The sequence below is a fragment of the Pan troglodytes genome, chromosome 8 (genome assembly GCF_028858775.2).
Source record: "Pan troglodytes isolate AG18354 chromosome 8, NHGRI_mPanTro3-v2.0_pri, whole genome shotgun sequence".
Taxonomy (NCBI): Eukaryota; Metazoa; Chordata; class Mammalia; order Primates; family Hominidae; genus Pan; species Pan troglodytes.
Window position 1 is genome coordinate 87255481 of NC_072406.2, and position 16308 is coordinate 87271788.

The 16308-nt window shown below is 49.0% G+C and overlaps 1 protein-coding gene and 1 long non-coding RNA gene across 5 annotated transcripts in view; one reads left to right on the top strand and one right to left on the bottom strand.

Annotated features, from left to right (window-relative positions):
* Positions 1-3205: 3205 nt before the first annotated feature.
* DUSP29 (dual specificity phosphatase 29) overlaps positions 3206-16308 on the bottom strand; it is a 36232-nt gene continuing 23129 nt past the window's right edge. For 2 of the 4 annotated variants that reach the window (XM_009458762.5, XM_009458763.5), the window contains exons 3-5: positions 9545-9765; positions 4252-4401; positions 3206-3814 (exon numbers count right to left, since the gene is read on the bottom strand). In XM_009458762.5, the coding sequence (XP_009457037.3) occupies positions 3573-3814; positions 4252-4401; positions 9545-9765 (613 nt within the window). In that variant the 3' untranslated portion in view covers positions 3206-3572. The remainder of the gene's footprint in view (positions 3815-4251; positions 4402-9544; positions 9766-16308) is intronic. The other 2 variants (XM_521513.8, XM_054659710.2) reach the window with 1 other exon arrangement.
* LOC134807180 (uncharacterized) lies at positions 9546-16251 on the top strand. The gene is made up of 2 exons (XR_010146926.1): positions 9546-10681; positions 14982-16251. It is a non-coding gene; the product is annotated as an uncharacterized LOC134807180 (long non-coding RNA).

Consider the following 16308-nt stretch of genomic DNA (forward strand, 5'->3'; position numbering starts at 1 on the left):
CACTTTTTAATAGTTGCAAGTGGTGCCTACGCCAGGTGGGAGGGCATCCGCCTTCCTCACCAACATTCTATTTTAGAAGTAATGACTCACAATATCGTCACAAAGCTTTCACAAACTCCTCCCACACACCCACCCTGTGCAGGAAATGGGGCCATTCTTTCCAATGTACAGATCAGGATGTTGAGGCTCAGATTAAGCTACATTAATTACCCAAACTCACCCAGCTGAAATGTGTGAGCTGAAACAAACCCAAGTCTTTCCAAATCCCAGCTCTTTTTTTCTAGGACACTGTATTCTGAAAGGCCCTAATTTGTCACCTCTCTGATTTAAAGGCTTGGCTAATGAATACATGTTGCTGTAAAAACTGTTAAGTGCTATATAAATACAGATCCCTTTGTGGCTGCGAGCAAGCCTTGGTCTACAATCAATCTTAGATACTCAAAGTACACGTACTGTTACATTATGAAGCAGCACCTTCCATTTCTCTGTACCCAGGTTTCCATCGTTCCTTCTACCTTCTCCATCCCCTTTCCTGGACCTTCCTCCTCCACCCAGGCTTAGCTATAAACATTGATGTTCTGCAACACTCAGGCCGGGAGTGTTCTCTCTGTTTTCTCTCATCATCTCATCTAGTATGATGACTTCAAATTCCACCTCTCTGCAGGTGACACCCGGAATTACATCCCCAGTTGTGAATATTCCTCTGAGCTTTAGATGCCATGTCAAATGACCTGGGACACCTTTTGTACATCTGCATGACAACCGAACTGGTGATTTCCGACCGCTCCTCCATTCCTGCTCTGGTCCACCCCATCTCAGTGTTAAAGCACCGCCAAGAAACCAGATCAGTTAGCCCTCATTTCCCTCCCCATCTCGGCAGGTCCCGTCCGTTTTCTGGGTTAATTCCAAAATAATCTTGAATACTAATCCCCTGGTGCTGTCAGTCCAGCCCATTTCCTTTCCTGTCAACAGCCTCCTAACTGCTCTTGCCTCGCTTCTTAACTCCCTACAACCTGTTCTCCATACTTCAGCCGAAGGATCTTTCCAGAGTGATCTTGAAACAGATCATACCATTCCCCGGCTTAAAACCCTTCAGTGAATCTTCTGTGTACCTGGAATAGAATCAAGTCCCTCTGCCCCTCTCCTTCCACTCCCACTCTCAGCCACCAGCTCCAGCCTTACTGATGGGCAGTTCCTCAGCCTCGAGTGCTCCAGCACATTTGGAAGGTTTGTGCCTTCAAGTCTAAGAGAGGTCTTCCTTGACCACCCCGCCAAAAGAGGGTTTCTCCTCTTTCCCCACTTTTCTCCGCCTCCATGCCTATTTCCTGCATTGTGCTCTATCACAATGTGCATTTTCATTTTTCCTGTTGGCCCCAACCCAGGTTTTGGCATGTGGTAGGTTCTCAATAGATACTTGGTGACCAAACAAATATTTAATATCTTACTTCTGAAGACTTGAAACACTTTTGCAAAAACTTCCGTTCCTCCTTTCTCCTGCTTCTGGCTCCCAGGAGTCATGTAGAAGAGACCAGAACTGCAACTTTGCCATTCTCAGCTTCTGTTGCCTTCAGCAGGACCCAGAGTCCCACAAAGAGATGAGAGCATGAGGAAGGTGTGGGATGCTCAGGAAACACCAACAATGCACCTAGCTACACTCTATCCTCCCTGATGTGAATTCATCTAAATGTAAATATTCATTAAAATAGAAATATTGGCTTCTCTCTGGACATGGAACAGATCAGAGCTAAGCAATAACTGAGTTCAGACTGGGGTAGCAGGATCCTGATGGGGAAGCCTAGGTTGGGGCCACTATGACCCTGGATCCCTTTTGGCCTGCATCTCTTTCCCAAGAGCTGGAATATGGTCCTCTCACACCCAAGTATGAGTCATTAAGCAATTCCATCATCCGTAGTCGTCATACACCCAGTATTGCTGTCTCCCTCACAGCCATATGAGTTGTGACTGATACACCCAATCTCTGTCCAGTTCAGGACTGTCGCGCTTTCAGAGGGAACATGTCCCCATTCTCTGTCTTAGCACCAGGACATACCAGTTCACTGCACATTTCTATTTCTGTATCATCTCTGCCTTTTTGCTTTGCGACCCCTTTGCAATGTTTCAGGTTTCAAAATGTATTAGAAGACCAGTGCTCTTACCATGAGGGAGTCCCCGGGGAATGCCCCCCCCAAGCCCTGTGTGCATGTTAACATGAGGGCCTTGGCTCCTCCTGGGCCAAGGCAACTCTCAGAGCAGACTCAGGGCAGTCCCAGGAAGCCAGGCCTAGCCACAGGGGCACAAAAGCAGGGCATATCCCCAAAGGTCACAGGGTGACTCTCAGGTGGCTTACACATCTGCTGAGGCCCTGGACTCTCTCCTCCACCCATCAATAACTTCCTCTTTCATTCTGCTGAAAACTACAACCAAACTGAAGAACCGGGCCCCTTTTCGTTTTTTCCTAGAAGGCCTATATCACATTCTGGTTTCTCCAGGCCATTTCCATGCCTGGTCCTTGACGGCCGGCATCTCCAACAGCAGCAACTCTCTTTGGTTTCTGTCTGGTTTGGGATTCCTGGCCCTGGAAGCTGTCACTACCCGCTTCATGTCTGCTGCCGTTTTCTCCTTCAGAGTGGAAATCACGCAGCCATCGTGCCTGGCTTAGCTCTCAGGGAGGCAAACTCCACACCTGAGCTTACCTGGCTGCCCCATCGTCCCACTCCACAGCAGACAACAATTTGCAAATACTTTCTGCTATGACTGAAAAGCAGCTCGTGTTGCTTTGACTAGAACCCACGTGAAAAGAGCCTCCCTGAGGTCCCCGCTAGAGAGGGTCTCCTCCCTTTTTTTCCCCAAAATTAGAAAGTCAAACTCCTACTTGTCCAAACTCACCACAATTCATTGAATTTTTCTGAGTAGTGGGAGCCCTGGGTCCCTTGGGAAAGTGGGGGAAGCCTAAAGCAGGGGCCTCTGTACAGAGGTTCAGGACCCCTCCCCACCCTGCTGGAGGAGCACATCTAGAGATGGTGGCGCGAGCCTAGGGGTTCCGCTGAAAAGACAAGCGGGGCGCAAGGGATGCCACAGAAACGCAGGATGCCTGGGAAGGAGCCTCCACAGCTACGCAGGCACTCCTGTGACACTGCTCACCCGGTACGGTTCTGTGGTTGGAAAAGCAATTTCTATTTTAAAATACTTTTTATAAGAAGATGACTTTCCTTTCAGACAAAGCCAAACATTTAATCACAACATAATGCCTACACATTTTAAAATCTTTTCCCTCTTCCTTCTCACCAAAAAAACAAAACCAAAGCAGGAGACTTGGTGCAGCGTGGCATGCTCCTCTGTGACCCAGAGCCGGGGAGCCCGTCCCTCCCATTTTGCTGAGAGGCTGAGCACTCAGCTCTGCCCGGGGGCAGCTCTGGGTCCTCCCTGTCCCCAGCACACATGGGGAAGTTGAACAAGATGATTTGGAAGAGTCGAGCTTCGGTTTCACCATCCCTTCTCTGGAGTCCTAGGCCAGGGCTATGTTCTGCCTCTCCCCTCTGTCCCGAAGCGCCTCTGCTGGCCCTGTGTCGGGCCTACAGCTCCCTGCCATCCTCCTCCTCACCGTCCTGGCGCTGGGCCTGTCGCCTCTGCTGCACCAGCTGCTTGTCCAGCTCCCGGAGCTGCTTCAAAAAGCCCCGGTTCGGGAGGACGCAGCGGTTCTTGGCCACTTGCTGGATGGCGTCCACCAGGGTCATGTCCTTGTGGATCATCAGGTAGGCCAGGACCAGGGTGGCTGACCGGCTGCGGCCCATGACGCAGTGAACCAGGATCTTACCTGCAGAGGGAGCAGGGAGGAGAAAACCCACACTGAGGGGCAGGTGTTGGGGGCACAGGTAGGGCCCACTCCCATCCTGACTGTCACCCTCTCGCCCACAGAAAGTGACTCAGCACTGTGCCCCACAGCTGCCTCTGTAGAACGGGGACACTCTTGGTGTCTTCTTCATAGGGTTGTTGAGAAGGCAAATAACCCTGTAAATAACTCGATTTTAGCACAATTTGTTTGTGCTAATGAATGGCTGCTGAGCTCCTACAGTGTGGCTGGGCTGCCTTTCCCCTGAGCACCATGGCCAGAAAGCAAGCACCCACTTCTTGATTACTGTTTCGGGTCTGGGGGAGGCTGGTCCCAGGTTCTCCCTGGCATGACCGCGCTCCTGGGGTGTGAACGTGTCCAGCTGGATGAATGTCTACCCCTGGCATTCAAATCCCACGGACCTTTCTGGAGGCGCCGGGCCTCTGGCCAGCCCTGCTGATAACCAAAGCGTTTCTTCCTCTCCCAGAAATCAGGGTAATTCTTTCTGTCATGACTCAGTACTTGAAACAGATGAAAGCTGTAGTTCATTAAGCCTTTTGGGGACCTGAATTCTGTTAAGTGGCAGAGGGGAGGGGAGAAAGAGTTGGAAGGGAGATGGAGGGGGTGGGAGGAAAGGGGGAGGTGGAGGGAGCGGGAGAGAAAGGGGAAAAGGAGGGACAGAGGACACTAAGCTCTGGTAGGAGTTCCAAGAGCTGAATTTTGTTTCCAAGACTAGGGCATGAGGCCGGGCGCGGTGGCTCACACCTGTAATCAATCCCAGCACTCTGGGAGGCTGAGGTGGGCGGATCACTTGAGGTTGGGAGTTCAAGCTGGGTGAATGCACATGTGTTACTATTGGAGGAGTCAGCCCTATTGAGAAGAATCAAGGTCCAGGCAACACTTTTGTTCCTTCTTGTGGTCAGATTAGCTGAGACCCATCATGCCAGAGCACATCTCTTACCATCACAGGGGCCAGCACTATACCTGTGTTGGGCTTTTATTTCCCAACTTCTGTCAGAGCTCCTAGGGTCCCCCTGGCCAGAGCACACTTGTTGCAGTGGGAGAGATCAGCACCCCTCTCATGCTTGGAGATACTTTTCTTCATGACTACAGTCAGAGCCCTTGAGGCATGCCTGACCAGAGTTCATCTTTAGGAATAGCAGCAGCTAGTGCATACATATGCTTGCAGGTCCTTATGTTCTCACATACAATCAGAGCACCTGGAGCCCATGTGGTTAAAGCCTGGCCAACATGGCAAAACCCCGTCTCTACACAAAAATTAGCCAGTCGTGGTGGTGCACCTGTAGTCCCAGCTACTCGGGAGGCTGAGGCAGGAGAATTGCTTGAACCCAGGAGTTAGAGGTTGCAGTGAGCTGAGATCGCGCCACTACACTCTAGCTGGGGCGACAGAGCAAGACTCCATCTCAAGAAAAGAAAACCCAAATCCAGAATCTCTACTGCTCCTCAATTGCATGCTTTTAGGAGTGACTGGAAGGTAGGCCTCTGTTACGAAAATCAGACGTAGGCTAAGACTGTTACCCTGCACCATGCTCCGCCCCCCAGCCAGGTGTGCTCCTTGCTAAGCAGACTCCTTCCTTGCTTTCAGGAGATGCTTTCTGCCCATCTCCCATGCACTATCTGGGAACGTGCCTTTCTTAGTAACTCGCAAAGAAATTCTGGTAGAGCCCTTACTTCTTCCCAAGAGGTTCTAGGTGTGTGGAAGTTCTGAGAAACAAGGTGCAAGGTGTATTATGAACTGCTGGGGCTGGAGGGAGATAGGGCAAGAGACCCTTCCAACAGTGAAAATCAGCTGGGCGTGGTGGCTCATGCCTCTAATCCCAGCACTTTGGGAAGCCGAGGCGGGTGGATCACTTGAGGCCAGGAATTGGAGACCAGACTGGCCAACATGGTGAAACCCTGTCTCTACTAAAAAATACAAAAATTCACCAGGTGTGGTGGTGGGCACCTCCCAGCTACTTGGGAGGCTGAAAGAGGAGAATCGCTTGAATCCGGGAGGTGGAGGTTGCAGTGAGTGGAGATCACGCCACTGCACTCCAGCCTGGGTGACAGAGCGAGATTCCGTCTCAAAAAAACAAAAACAAAAACAAAACAGTGAAAATCTGGTCGGTTAAAGCTTATTAGAAGCACCAGAGAATCAACCTCCTGCTTGAAAGCAGGCTTCATTTATTTATTCATACTTCCCTTATCCATAATATATTTTAAGATGCCTTCAAAAGCAGGCCATGGACTGCCAAAAGGAGAGCGTGATACTAAAGTCTGATCTTTAGCGCCTCGTGGCATTTGCCCTGGAGTTTCTTAGAAGACTTCATTAAATTAAAACCACACTAATTCACCTCGGAGGATGCCGCATCGGGGGCAGTTAAAGCAACCCAAGTGGGGTTCCTGTGACAGTATTTTGTGAGTACTTCTTTTTCTGATGAAGAGTGACAAATTCAGTTTTTTCAGATCCTATAACCAGCTGGCATGACTCGCCCTCCATGATATTCGGTGACCTCTTATACAGCAAAGTCACCAGGTGCTCAAAATAAGGGCAGAGGACTCTTCTGTGAGGCCTCGGTGACAGAAGGAATCCCCGCTGGTAGGCAGGTGTCCTGATGGCGCTGCCTCTGATTAGCTCTGTGACCCTGGGCACCTCACTTGTCTTCTCTGGGCCTCTGTTTGCCCAGCTGTCAGGGCAGGACCAGGGACTGGATTATCTCCGAGATATTTTAAGAGTGACTGAGGTTGCCTGGGGAGTTCTTTATAAAGGGTCAAGTCAGGGTAGTGATGGGATGGGAGAGGGCCCCAGGGGCTGATTACAGCCCATGAGTACAGCTCCACAAGGAACGCTTTTCAAAAAGAGTGAAAATGACCGGCTGTGAGAAGCCGGGTGGGGGGAATGGTGTACACTTGGCTGAAACCAGTCAATGAGAACAAAGAACATAGACAAGAGGAAGCAAGGAGTGATGCCTTGCTTTTTGGCCAGACTGTCTATCCACACCGCTTACATAGAGAGTGTAAGAAACATACAAGTAGGTCCAGCACTAAAATGCCAAGCAGTGTCCCTTGCCTAGACACAACTGGGCCACCCACTGCATGTAGCAGGTGGGCTGAGCACCTGCCATCCACTGGGTATGAAGTCTGTGGCATTGCTGCTGCTGAGCTAGCGGGCATTTTGTTTGGTTGCTCTGGCCACTCAGGGCACAGGTTACAACCTGATGGCCATTGGGTTGCTTTAGTCTGTCCTTTGCAGCATTTTAAGAAATTTCAATCTGTTGCCAAGACCTAAAAATCGAGTGATTTTATAATCCAGATTGGAGACTTCTGAAAAGTCAGATCTCCCACATTTGCACTGACTCTCACAAGACAAGCATTAGCTGAGGCTGGGTGGCAGGTGCCCCTCTGAAGGGGTACAGGGCTCTCTGCTTAGACACAAGTGCCCCCTACCCACGCCCCTCCACTGTACATGCAGCCATCTTCATTTGTTTACACTCTGCATGGTTCTGCAGGGTAGGTGTTTGAGCCCTGACTTGAATTATTTAGATATGCCAGTGCAAAGGTGCTGAGAGCAGAGCCTACCCTGCCATCTCCAGTGGGGTCATGTCCTGCTCCCCATCCCTAGCCATCTGGTCGAGTCCCGGCACCCCCATCCATTCATTCTATCCCACTCATAGTCTCTGATCCGAGTATCTACTCTCCTCCGTTGGCCCTTTGTTTGCTAGGTGCCACCTGGTCTAACAGTCATGATCCACAGCAGCCTGACACCTCCTCATAATGTTCTGTCATCTGCCTAGGCCTAAGCTTCAACTTGAGAGCCTGATTCTTTCTGGATTTGGCAGTGGGGGTAGACCCTAAAATTGAGTGCCAGGAACCTACAACAAGCTTTCATGTGAGTATATCTTACAGTTCAAAGTTGGAATGTCTTTTTTCTTTTCTTTGAGGATTGGAAACTTTACGATGATGATGTGCACATGCTGGCGTGGTTATATGCTTCACGGTGTATGACCACGCTTTATCAAATACATCCGAGAGCCTGCTGTCCACCAGGTTCTATGCTAAGCGCTTTACGCGCGTTACTGCTGATCCTCATTATAACCTCTGAAGGTAAATATTTTTATCACCGGATGGAGAAACCAAGGCTCAGAGAAATCACATCGTTAGTAAATTGTGTGACAGAAATGTAAACCCAGCCCTGTCTTCTCCAAAGCCTGCCAGGCCCCTTCCATGAAGGGTAAGGTCTAAAATATAGTAATGGCAAGTGAGTGCATTAAACAGAAACTGAAGGATTAGGTTGTTGCAGTCTTTGTTTTTTTCATGTCAAATGTGTTTTCAGTTAACTTCAAATACTATGAGGCAAATTTTACCTTGTGGTGATGACTCAGTTCAGTTGCGTTTTTGATCCTGCTTGGAAACCCAGAATGTACACAGCACAAAAGATGGTTCATAAATAGACTCATAAAAGGAAGGCCTGGAAATGAGGCATCTTCTAATACAGGCATGTTAGCTCTAAGGGTTTTTTTTCATTGTGACATTGCTTTCTGAGCCAAAATAATGACAAATTGTTGGTGGCTATGGTTGGCTGTGGGGCCAGGGCCACCTTGGGATGTCCATTAAGGTCTAATATTGTCCAGCAGACCTGGCCTAGGCCCAGCCCCAGGTTGCAAGTTCCTGCAGCAGACTATTTGGTCAGTCACTGAGCCTTGTAATCACAACCTCTTGTGGCAAGAAAGGCTTTCAGTAACCAGATACCCTGAATTACGTGATGGCTCCATAAAGGGGTGTGTGACACATTGGGCTGAAGTCAGAGCACAGATTAGGGAGCTGAAGTCCCTCTGGCCTCTGTGGAATGCCACTGAAGTACACCCTGCAGCAATAACTGTATATTGTCTTACCCCCGATGCGTCCCTAAGCTGTGCCCTTCTCTCCAAAATAGCCTTGTAGCCTTTGCTGTATTAGGGTAGCCAACAGTGCATTCTGAGCACAAAGACTAGCACTGTGATTTAAAAGCTGGATAATTAACACTGGGAAAACTTGGACGCTGGGGGTGCAAAACCCAAATTATACCTCAAATACAGCGTGCCAGTAAAGCCCAGCTTGTCAGCTTTCTACTGGAGGCCTCACGAGGCTGAGTGTAACTGGGGAGTGTAACTTGGTTGGTGGGCAGGAGAATTTAAGGTCTCTCCATGGATTCCCACTCAAGTCAGCTCCCTGAGGGTTTTCTGGCATCAAAGCCCTTGGCTACTAGTTGGGTTCAGGCCCAGGCACAATTAGTGTCTCCGGCCGCAGTCCCAGCTTTGAGAGCTCCCAGACCGCCTCCGCCTTTTGAAGGATGGCAAATGTTCTTTAGCAAAGACTCCGACCAAAAGGCCTTTTATTCTTACGCCCTGTTTCCATTCCCCAGAGCTGCAATCAAGGCCCGAACCCCACCAGCAGCACGCTGGGTGGTGCAGGTCCTTAAACCTTCACAGCTTCCAGGGGCTCGGACCTTTACCCTCTGCCACAAGCAGCCCCAGTGGCCCAACTTTGCGACAAAGATTTCGCACGCGCACATCCCGCTTCCGGCCTGGGCCTCGGGCGGGGAGACCTTGGGCTAAGGGCGGAGCCTAGGCTAGGGGCGGAGCCTTAGTGGGGCGGGGAAGGGGCGGGGCCTAGGCTACAGGCGGGGCGAGTCGGGGCGGGGCGGGGCGGATCGGGGCGGGGCCGCGGGTTTCTTACTGTGGTCGTCGCGTAGTGCTCTGTCGATGAAGGCTGCCGCCGGGTAGAAGAAGACACTGAGGTCGAAGGTGGGCAGGTCGTCGGCCTCCACGCCGTGGTACTGGATGTCCATGTCGCGGTAGTAGTCGGGCCCAGTGTCCACGTTCCAGCGGCCGTGGGCCGCGTTCAGCACGTGCGTGAACCCCGCCTTCTGCAGCCTATAGCGGTCCAGCGCCGTCGCCCTGGGCGCAGGGGAGAGAAATCTGTGGGCGCGCAGCGCCCTACCCCGGGTCCGGGAAACTCAGGGGCCACCCACGCTTTCCGCCGTGGATTCCAGTTCCAGAATAAGGACTAGTTATTGCAAATGAAGTCCCAAAGCTCTGCTCTTACCCGGTCCCCTAGGCCACCTGCACTGTTTTGTGATTCTGGCTCCGCTGTCTCAAGAAAGGACAGGGTGGAGGCTGGGGTAGGCAAGCTGAGCTATTCGTTCGTCCATTCGTTCTTTCATCATTCAGTATACACAGCGGAACCTGCTGCTGGACTCTACGGTGGTCGCAGATCTGGACCTGCCAAATCGCCTGAAAGCCCTCCAGAATAACCTGTTCATCAGGGCTGCCTTCTCCCAACCTCTGCTCTGAACCTGCTGGATGTTTTTAGGGTTTGGAGATGGACGCTCAACTGAATGGTTTAAAGCAAGGCCTTCCATAAGAGGATTGGATTGGGATTGGGCAAAGTTCACAAATTCACGTTGGCACGCTGTGAACGGGGAAGTGTTGCTTTGGGGAGCTGTTGCCCAGCTGGGCAGAGCATTGTTCTGAGAAGGAGGGCTTTTTGAGCCATCTGTTGTTTGAATTGATTGCAGGGAAGTTCTTGAAGCCAGCAGTGAAGTTATTTAATGGGCTACAGCTTTATCTTTCTAGGCAAGAATTTCCAGGAACAGTAAAGTCCTCTTGAAGTAGGTGGCTCTGAAATATGACTCGATGAGAAGGCAGCATGGTGGGGCCGGAGTGGAGATGGGCTGCCAGAGGAAACACGGGTTCTTCCTGCCTGTGGGGTGGGGCAGGGAGAGGCCTGTGTCACTACAAGTGTCAACATTTGGTGATGGAGGGGAAGAAGGAGGCAAGCACGGGCCAAGCCAAGGAAACAGCACCACCTGAGGTATGGAGGCTGGAGACAACGAAGGCCTTTCAGGAAGCATTGTCTATTTCCTGTAATCAATTATCCATCCCCAAATAATTATTTGCAATCTATTATGTGCCAGGCACTGTGCTGGGTGCTGATGGTAAAGAAGTGAACAGGGGCCGAGCACAATGGCTCACGCCTATAATCCCAGCACTTTGGGAGGCCGAGGCAGGCAAATCACATGAGGTCAGGAGTTTGAGACCAGCCTGGTCAACATGGCGAAACCCTGTCTCTACTAATAATACAAAAAGAAAAAACAAAAAATAGCCAGGTGTGATGGCGCATGCCTGTAGTCCCAGCTACTTGGGAGGCTGAGGCACAAGAATCGCTTGAACCCAGGAAGTGGAGGTTGTCGTGAGCTGAGACCACGCCACTGCACTCCAGCCTGGGTGACAGAGTGAAACTGTCTCAAAAAACAAAAGAAGTGATCAGGTTAGTGAAGTTCCCTCAGGAAGGTCAGATACTAATGGGGGTAGGAAATAAACAAGTAAAGATAATTTTAGATAGCAGTGAGAGCTATCTGAAGGACCTAAAACTTCATGACATGATACAAAATGACTGTGGTCATGCTTCAGGCAAGGCGGTCAGGAAAGGCCACTGTGGGGAGGTGGTGTTTAAGCCAAGACTGAGGGATGAGAAGGCTGAGGAAGAGTTGGAGAGAAAGCGTTTCATCCAGGCAGAGGGAACAAGTGCTGAGAACAGAAAGGAAGCCAGTGTGGCTGAAGTGGCAAGGGGAATAGGAGTTTGGAAAGGTAGAGGGGCTGGATCGTGGTGGGCCCTGCCCGCCATAGGAAGGAGTATTATTGCAAGTGTGGTGGAAGTCCGCTAGAGGATTTTAAGAAAGAAGTAAGCATTGTTTACTTTTTTAAAGATCAATCTGGCCAGACAAGGTGGCTCACACCTGTAATCCTAGCACTTTGGGGAGGCCAAAGCGGGAGGGTGGCCTGAGACCAGGAGTTCAAGACCAGCCTGGGCAACATCATGAAACCCCATCTCTACAAGATATAAGGGAAAAAAATTAGCCGGGCATGCTGGCATGTGCCTGTAGTCCCAGCTACTGGGGAGGCTGAAGTGGGAGGATCACCTGAGCTCAGGGAAGTTGAGGCTGCAGTGAGCTGTGATCGCACCACTGCACTCAGTCTGAGCAGCAGAGACTCTGTCTTTAAAAAAAAGAAAAAGAAAAAAGAAAAATCAATCTGGCTGATGTGTGGGGATCCTGGATGCTAGGATCTGTGTTTGGGAGTCAAGGAGAGCTCTAGAGAGTGTTTAAAGAGAAGTGATACAATCTGGGTTTAAGAAGACACTTCCCTCAATAGCATGAAGACCAGGACTTCAGCTCAGGGAAGATGTGACAAGGGTCTGGAGCCGTACCAGTAAGAGGGTAAAAGTGGCATTGCACTCCAGCTGAGGGCTCATCTCAACGCCACTGGTAAAAGCATGTGGACAGAAGTGACCATGTTAGATGCTAGCAGGGACTAACAACCTGGGCCAGGAGGAAGCCTCACACCAGAAATATATGCCATGGCCCCTCGGCCAAGGGTGTGCTTGTCTTTCATTGGTTTCCTGGAGCTTTTTATTTGGCATGAGAACCATGATGGTGTCCAGTGTTTGGGAAGGGAATTGAGCATTTGGAAACATTTGCAGACAGCCCATCAGAACTGTGGCATGGGGAGGTGGGGAGTCCCACTGAGCCCCCCTCCACTTGGCTCTTAGTGTGGCCATTCTGACTGTGGGACACATTGTGCTTTCCATTTTTCCTCAGAAAGGTCTGCTTTTCATTTTTCGTCTTGCCCCAAAGTATGTATACAACAAACATTATGCTTTGGGGACGTAGATCTGCGCCCAATTAAAGCCGCCGCTAATGCAGTCCATCTTGCTGAGTAGCAATCAACCTCACTTTGAGGTTGAGCTCAGTGGAAAAATTTAAATTAACTCTTCTTGACAGGAAGCTCCTACCCACCATGAAGACTGTTCTCTCTGGGTTCAGTAACTGGCTTTCAACATAATCAAGTGGCAGTTTGAATGAATAACAGTTTGCACTTTGCCACTTTTGGCGAGCGGGATAGATATGCAACAAGACTCATTGCCTGACACCTCCATATCCACCACACCAGGCTGACGTTGGCTGTGCCTGAGGCAGAGAAAGGGGCTCGTGAGGACCCCGAGACCTGGTGGGTATTTGAGGCCCACCACAAGTTTTCAGGGTCTTGGCTCCCTGGACGGGAAGGGGAGTTGGTATCCTCACACATCACTCTGGGGACTTCCCCCAGCTTCATTCACTCAGAGTTCAGTTGAGGGCTTGAAAGAGCATCCACAGCAGAATGGGAATCTGCAAATAAATGGAGTGCCTCTTACACAGATGTTGTGGGGGAGGCAGAGCCATCATCACAGACACCCATCGTCCAGTCCCCAGATGGGACAGATGCCCAGCTCAGCAATTACTGGGAGTGGGGCAGGCTCAGAGGGTGGTGTCTGACACTAGATTGCTTTGGTTTTGTTTTTAAATTTCAGGGCCAGATACATTATCTGCTCACATATGTTGAAAAGAGACTAAGAAACACAGGGGCATTTTGAGGTGATGGGCATGGAGAAAAGGCCGTGTGCCCCACTCCTGGGTCCACATAAATGCCTCTGCTGAGGGAGAAAAGACTTCAGAAAGAAAAACAGATTTAAGAATGTACTTCCAGAATCTAGATGACACAGGAGCTTTAGTTTCTGGTTAGGCACAATCCTAGATGTGATCAGTCTGTTCAATTTTTAAATAATATGTCATCTCATGACAAAAATAACACATGCTCAATGTAGAATGTAGAAAACATACTCCCCCCTCCAAAAAACTCACCTGTATTTCTACTCCCCTGGAGATAAAGGCTATTGTTAGCTTTTGATGTAAGAACCTCCCATTGTTTCTCTATGCATAGATTTGTATATTTTATAGAAAGGTTTTTTTTTGGTACAATACTATATATATAAAGTTTCAAAACCTTTGACGTGGTATATTGTAAACATCTTCCTGTGGCAACATACAAGACTTCAATAACTGCATGCTATTTCATTATATAGGTACGTCCCAATTTTTTTTTACCAAACATTTTGATGTGTTTCTTTGGGCACTCCTCTGTTTATGTCCGTAGGAGACATTTTTAAAAGTGAAATTGCTGGGTCAACAGATATGGCCATTTTAAAATACATTTGATACTTGTTACTAAATTACCCTACAGAAAACTTGCTAAAATTGCTAAAAACTGCTAAAAATTGCAGTCCGTATTCTTTGTCAATTTCATAGACAAAAAAAAATTAATGGTGTCTTGTTTTCACTGATTCATTTTAGCAGTGACGGACATTGTTTACACATTTGTTGGACTCATGCAGTTTACTTTTTTTTTTTTGTAACCTTTTTTTTACTCTTCCCAGTTCACTGGAATCATGTAGTTTACTTTTTTTTTCTTTTTTTTTTTGAGACAGAGTCTCGCTCTGTCGCCCAGGCTGGAGTGCGGTGGCGCAATCTCGGCTCACTGCTCACTGCAACCTCCACCTCCCAGGTTCAAGCAATTCTCCTGCCTCAGCCTCCCGAGTAGCTGAGATTACACGTGTGTGCCACCATGCGTGGCTAATTTTTGTATTTTTAGTAGAGACAGGGTTTCACCATGTTGGCCAGGCTGGTCTCAAATTCCTGACTTCAGGTAATCCACCTGCCTCCACCTCCCAAACCCAGTGGAGTCTTAACCGTGCAGTCTTGAGTGTGCCCGTTCCTTGCAAGTGGACTTTAAAACAGTGGGCACATTTCTGGTGTCTGATCTCGGTTAGTTCACCTGATGGGAAAGTGAAATGAACCGGCCTTCCGGTGTCTTGGGTGTTCTTGTTACTTGATGGTGAAGCTCCTCCGTGTTGAGGCACCTGAGAAAACATAGGGCTGACAGCTGAAACTGACACATGAACTGAGGTGGCAGAACTGCTGGGAGCCTCCGTTTTCTTTGTTTGCTAAATAGCACCGATTACACTGGCAGTACTTTCCTTGTGAGAGTCTTGTGAAGTTGAATGATGCAATATTGAAGCTTCTTTGAGAGGTTAAAAGATGACTCAAAGGGGAAAAGGCAGTAGAAAGATGTATGTCAGAATGTGCTTATCCCATGACAAAATGTGGTAATGGGATTATATGTAATTTAAATTTTCTTGTTTTTGTCTTTCTACATTTTGTACATTTTCAGTAATGAACGAGTCATATATTCATTTACTATGTAAATGTATAGCATGATTTGTATTGTTATTTCCTTAGTTCTCAGGAGAGACCATTGTAGAGGCATAAGGTGGCCTCGGGGTTTTTAACTTCTACTTGAAATCTCCTGTCTGCCCCACTCTCCCAAACTCTATTCCTCCAAGGATGGAGGTGAAGAGAAGAGAATACCCACGAGGTCTGGTTTTGAGAAATGATGTCGTGTGAGTGATTGGACTCGGCATTTGCCTAACCATGCAAGGAGATGGTTTATGTTGCTTGAGGCCTTGACTGCTAAGCCGTGTTCTGGCAATGAGAAGGCCAGGCCAGGCCAGGGCCTCAGGCTTCTCTCCCCGACCGTCTTGCCTGTGACTGCTGCCCAGCTATGCCTCAGTTGCCTTCAGTAGTTGGAAGTCCTAGTTATTTCAGGTAACACCCAGCATGTTAAATTGGCAACCTTGACTGTTTTTTGCTGCATCCTAAACTGGCCACACCACCCACACCTGGAAGAAGCAGGTTAATTTCATTCCTGCTCGGTGCCTTAAGGCAGAATTAGTTCCTCCTTTTCGGGGAGAAGGAGCTGTCTCAGCTGACTGACTTGCCTTCACTTCACTTCCCAGGCTCTCAACGCCAGGCCAGCTGTGGTGATGCCTCTGGCTTCTGAGGCTGTGGGTCTGGTCAGAAGCAGAAAAGCAGAAAGGACAAGACAGAGGTTCCCTGGAAAGCCAGCTTGGGCTGGGTGGGTGGGGCAGGCTGCAGGCCTTGGCAGGAATCTGAGCCCAAATGCCGGACCTTGGAGGCAACTGTTGTTTACACAAAAATGAGGAGCTCCTGAGGGCCCGCACCATTCCATGAGCAGCAGAAGTTTAACCTCACCCTGGCACTGGCTCTCCAACACCCGCATTGTGGAGAGGGAAGAGAGATTTCTCAATTATCCCGTTTCAGCCAAGCCTTATCACTGGAGGCTGCCCTGCCTAAGAATTTGCAATCACTTTGATGGTAGCCAGGATATTTCCCCTCCTGCTGACTATAGGGAAAAAAAGGACTGAAAAAAGATTTTGCTAAGCCAATGAAAGATGTGAACGAGATTAAAGTGAGAATATTTAAATTACAGAAACTTAGTGCTTTCGAGCGTACTCAAGCATTTTTGAAGCACCCATTTAGGGACTGCTGATTGATAAGAGGTGATGAATTATTCTTATCTCATCATTGACGCCAGTCCCTGGCTCTCTGGAGGGCAACACTTGGTTAACCTAATTTGAATCTAATTTGAACGACTTAAAAGTAATAAAACAAGTGTGTGCTTGAAACTAATAAAGCCTAATTCATTTAATAGGCCATTTCTTAAATAATTTTATTTTAGAGCTGGAAGGGAAACTTCGAAATCATC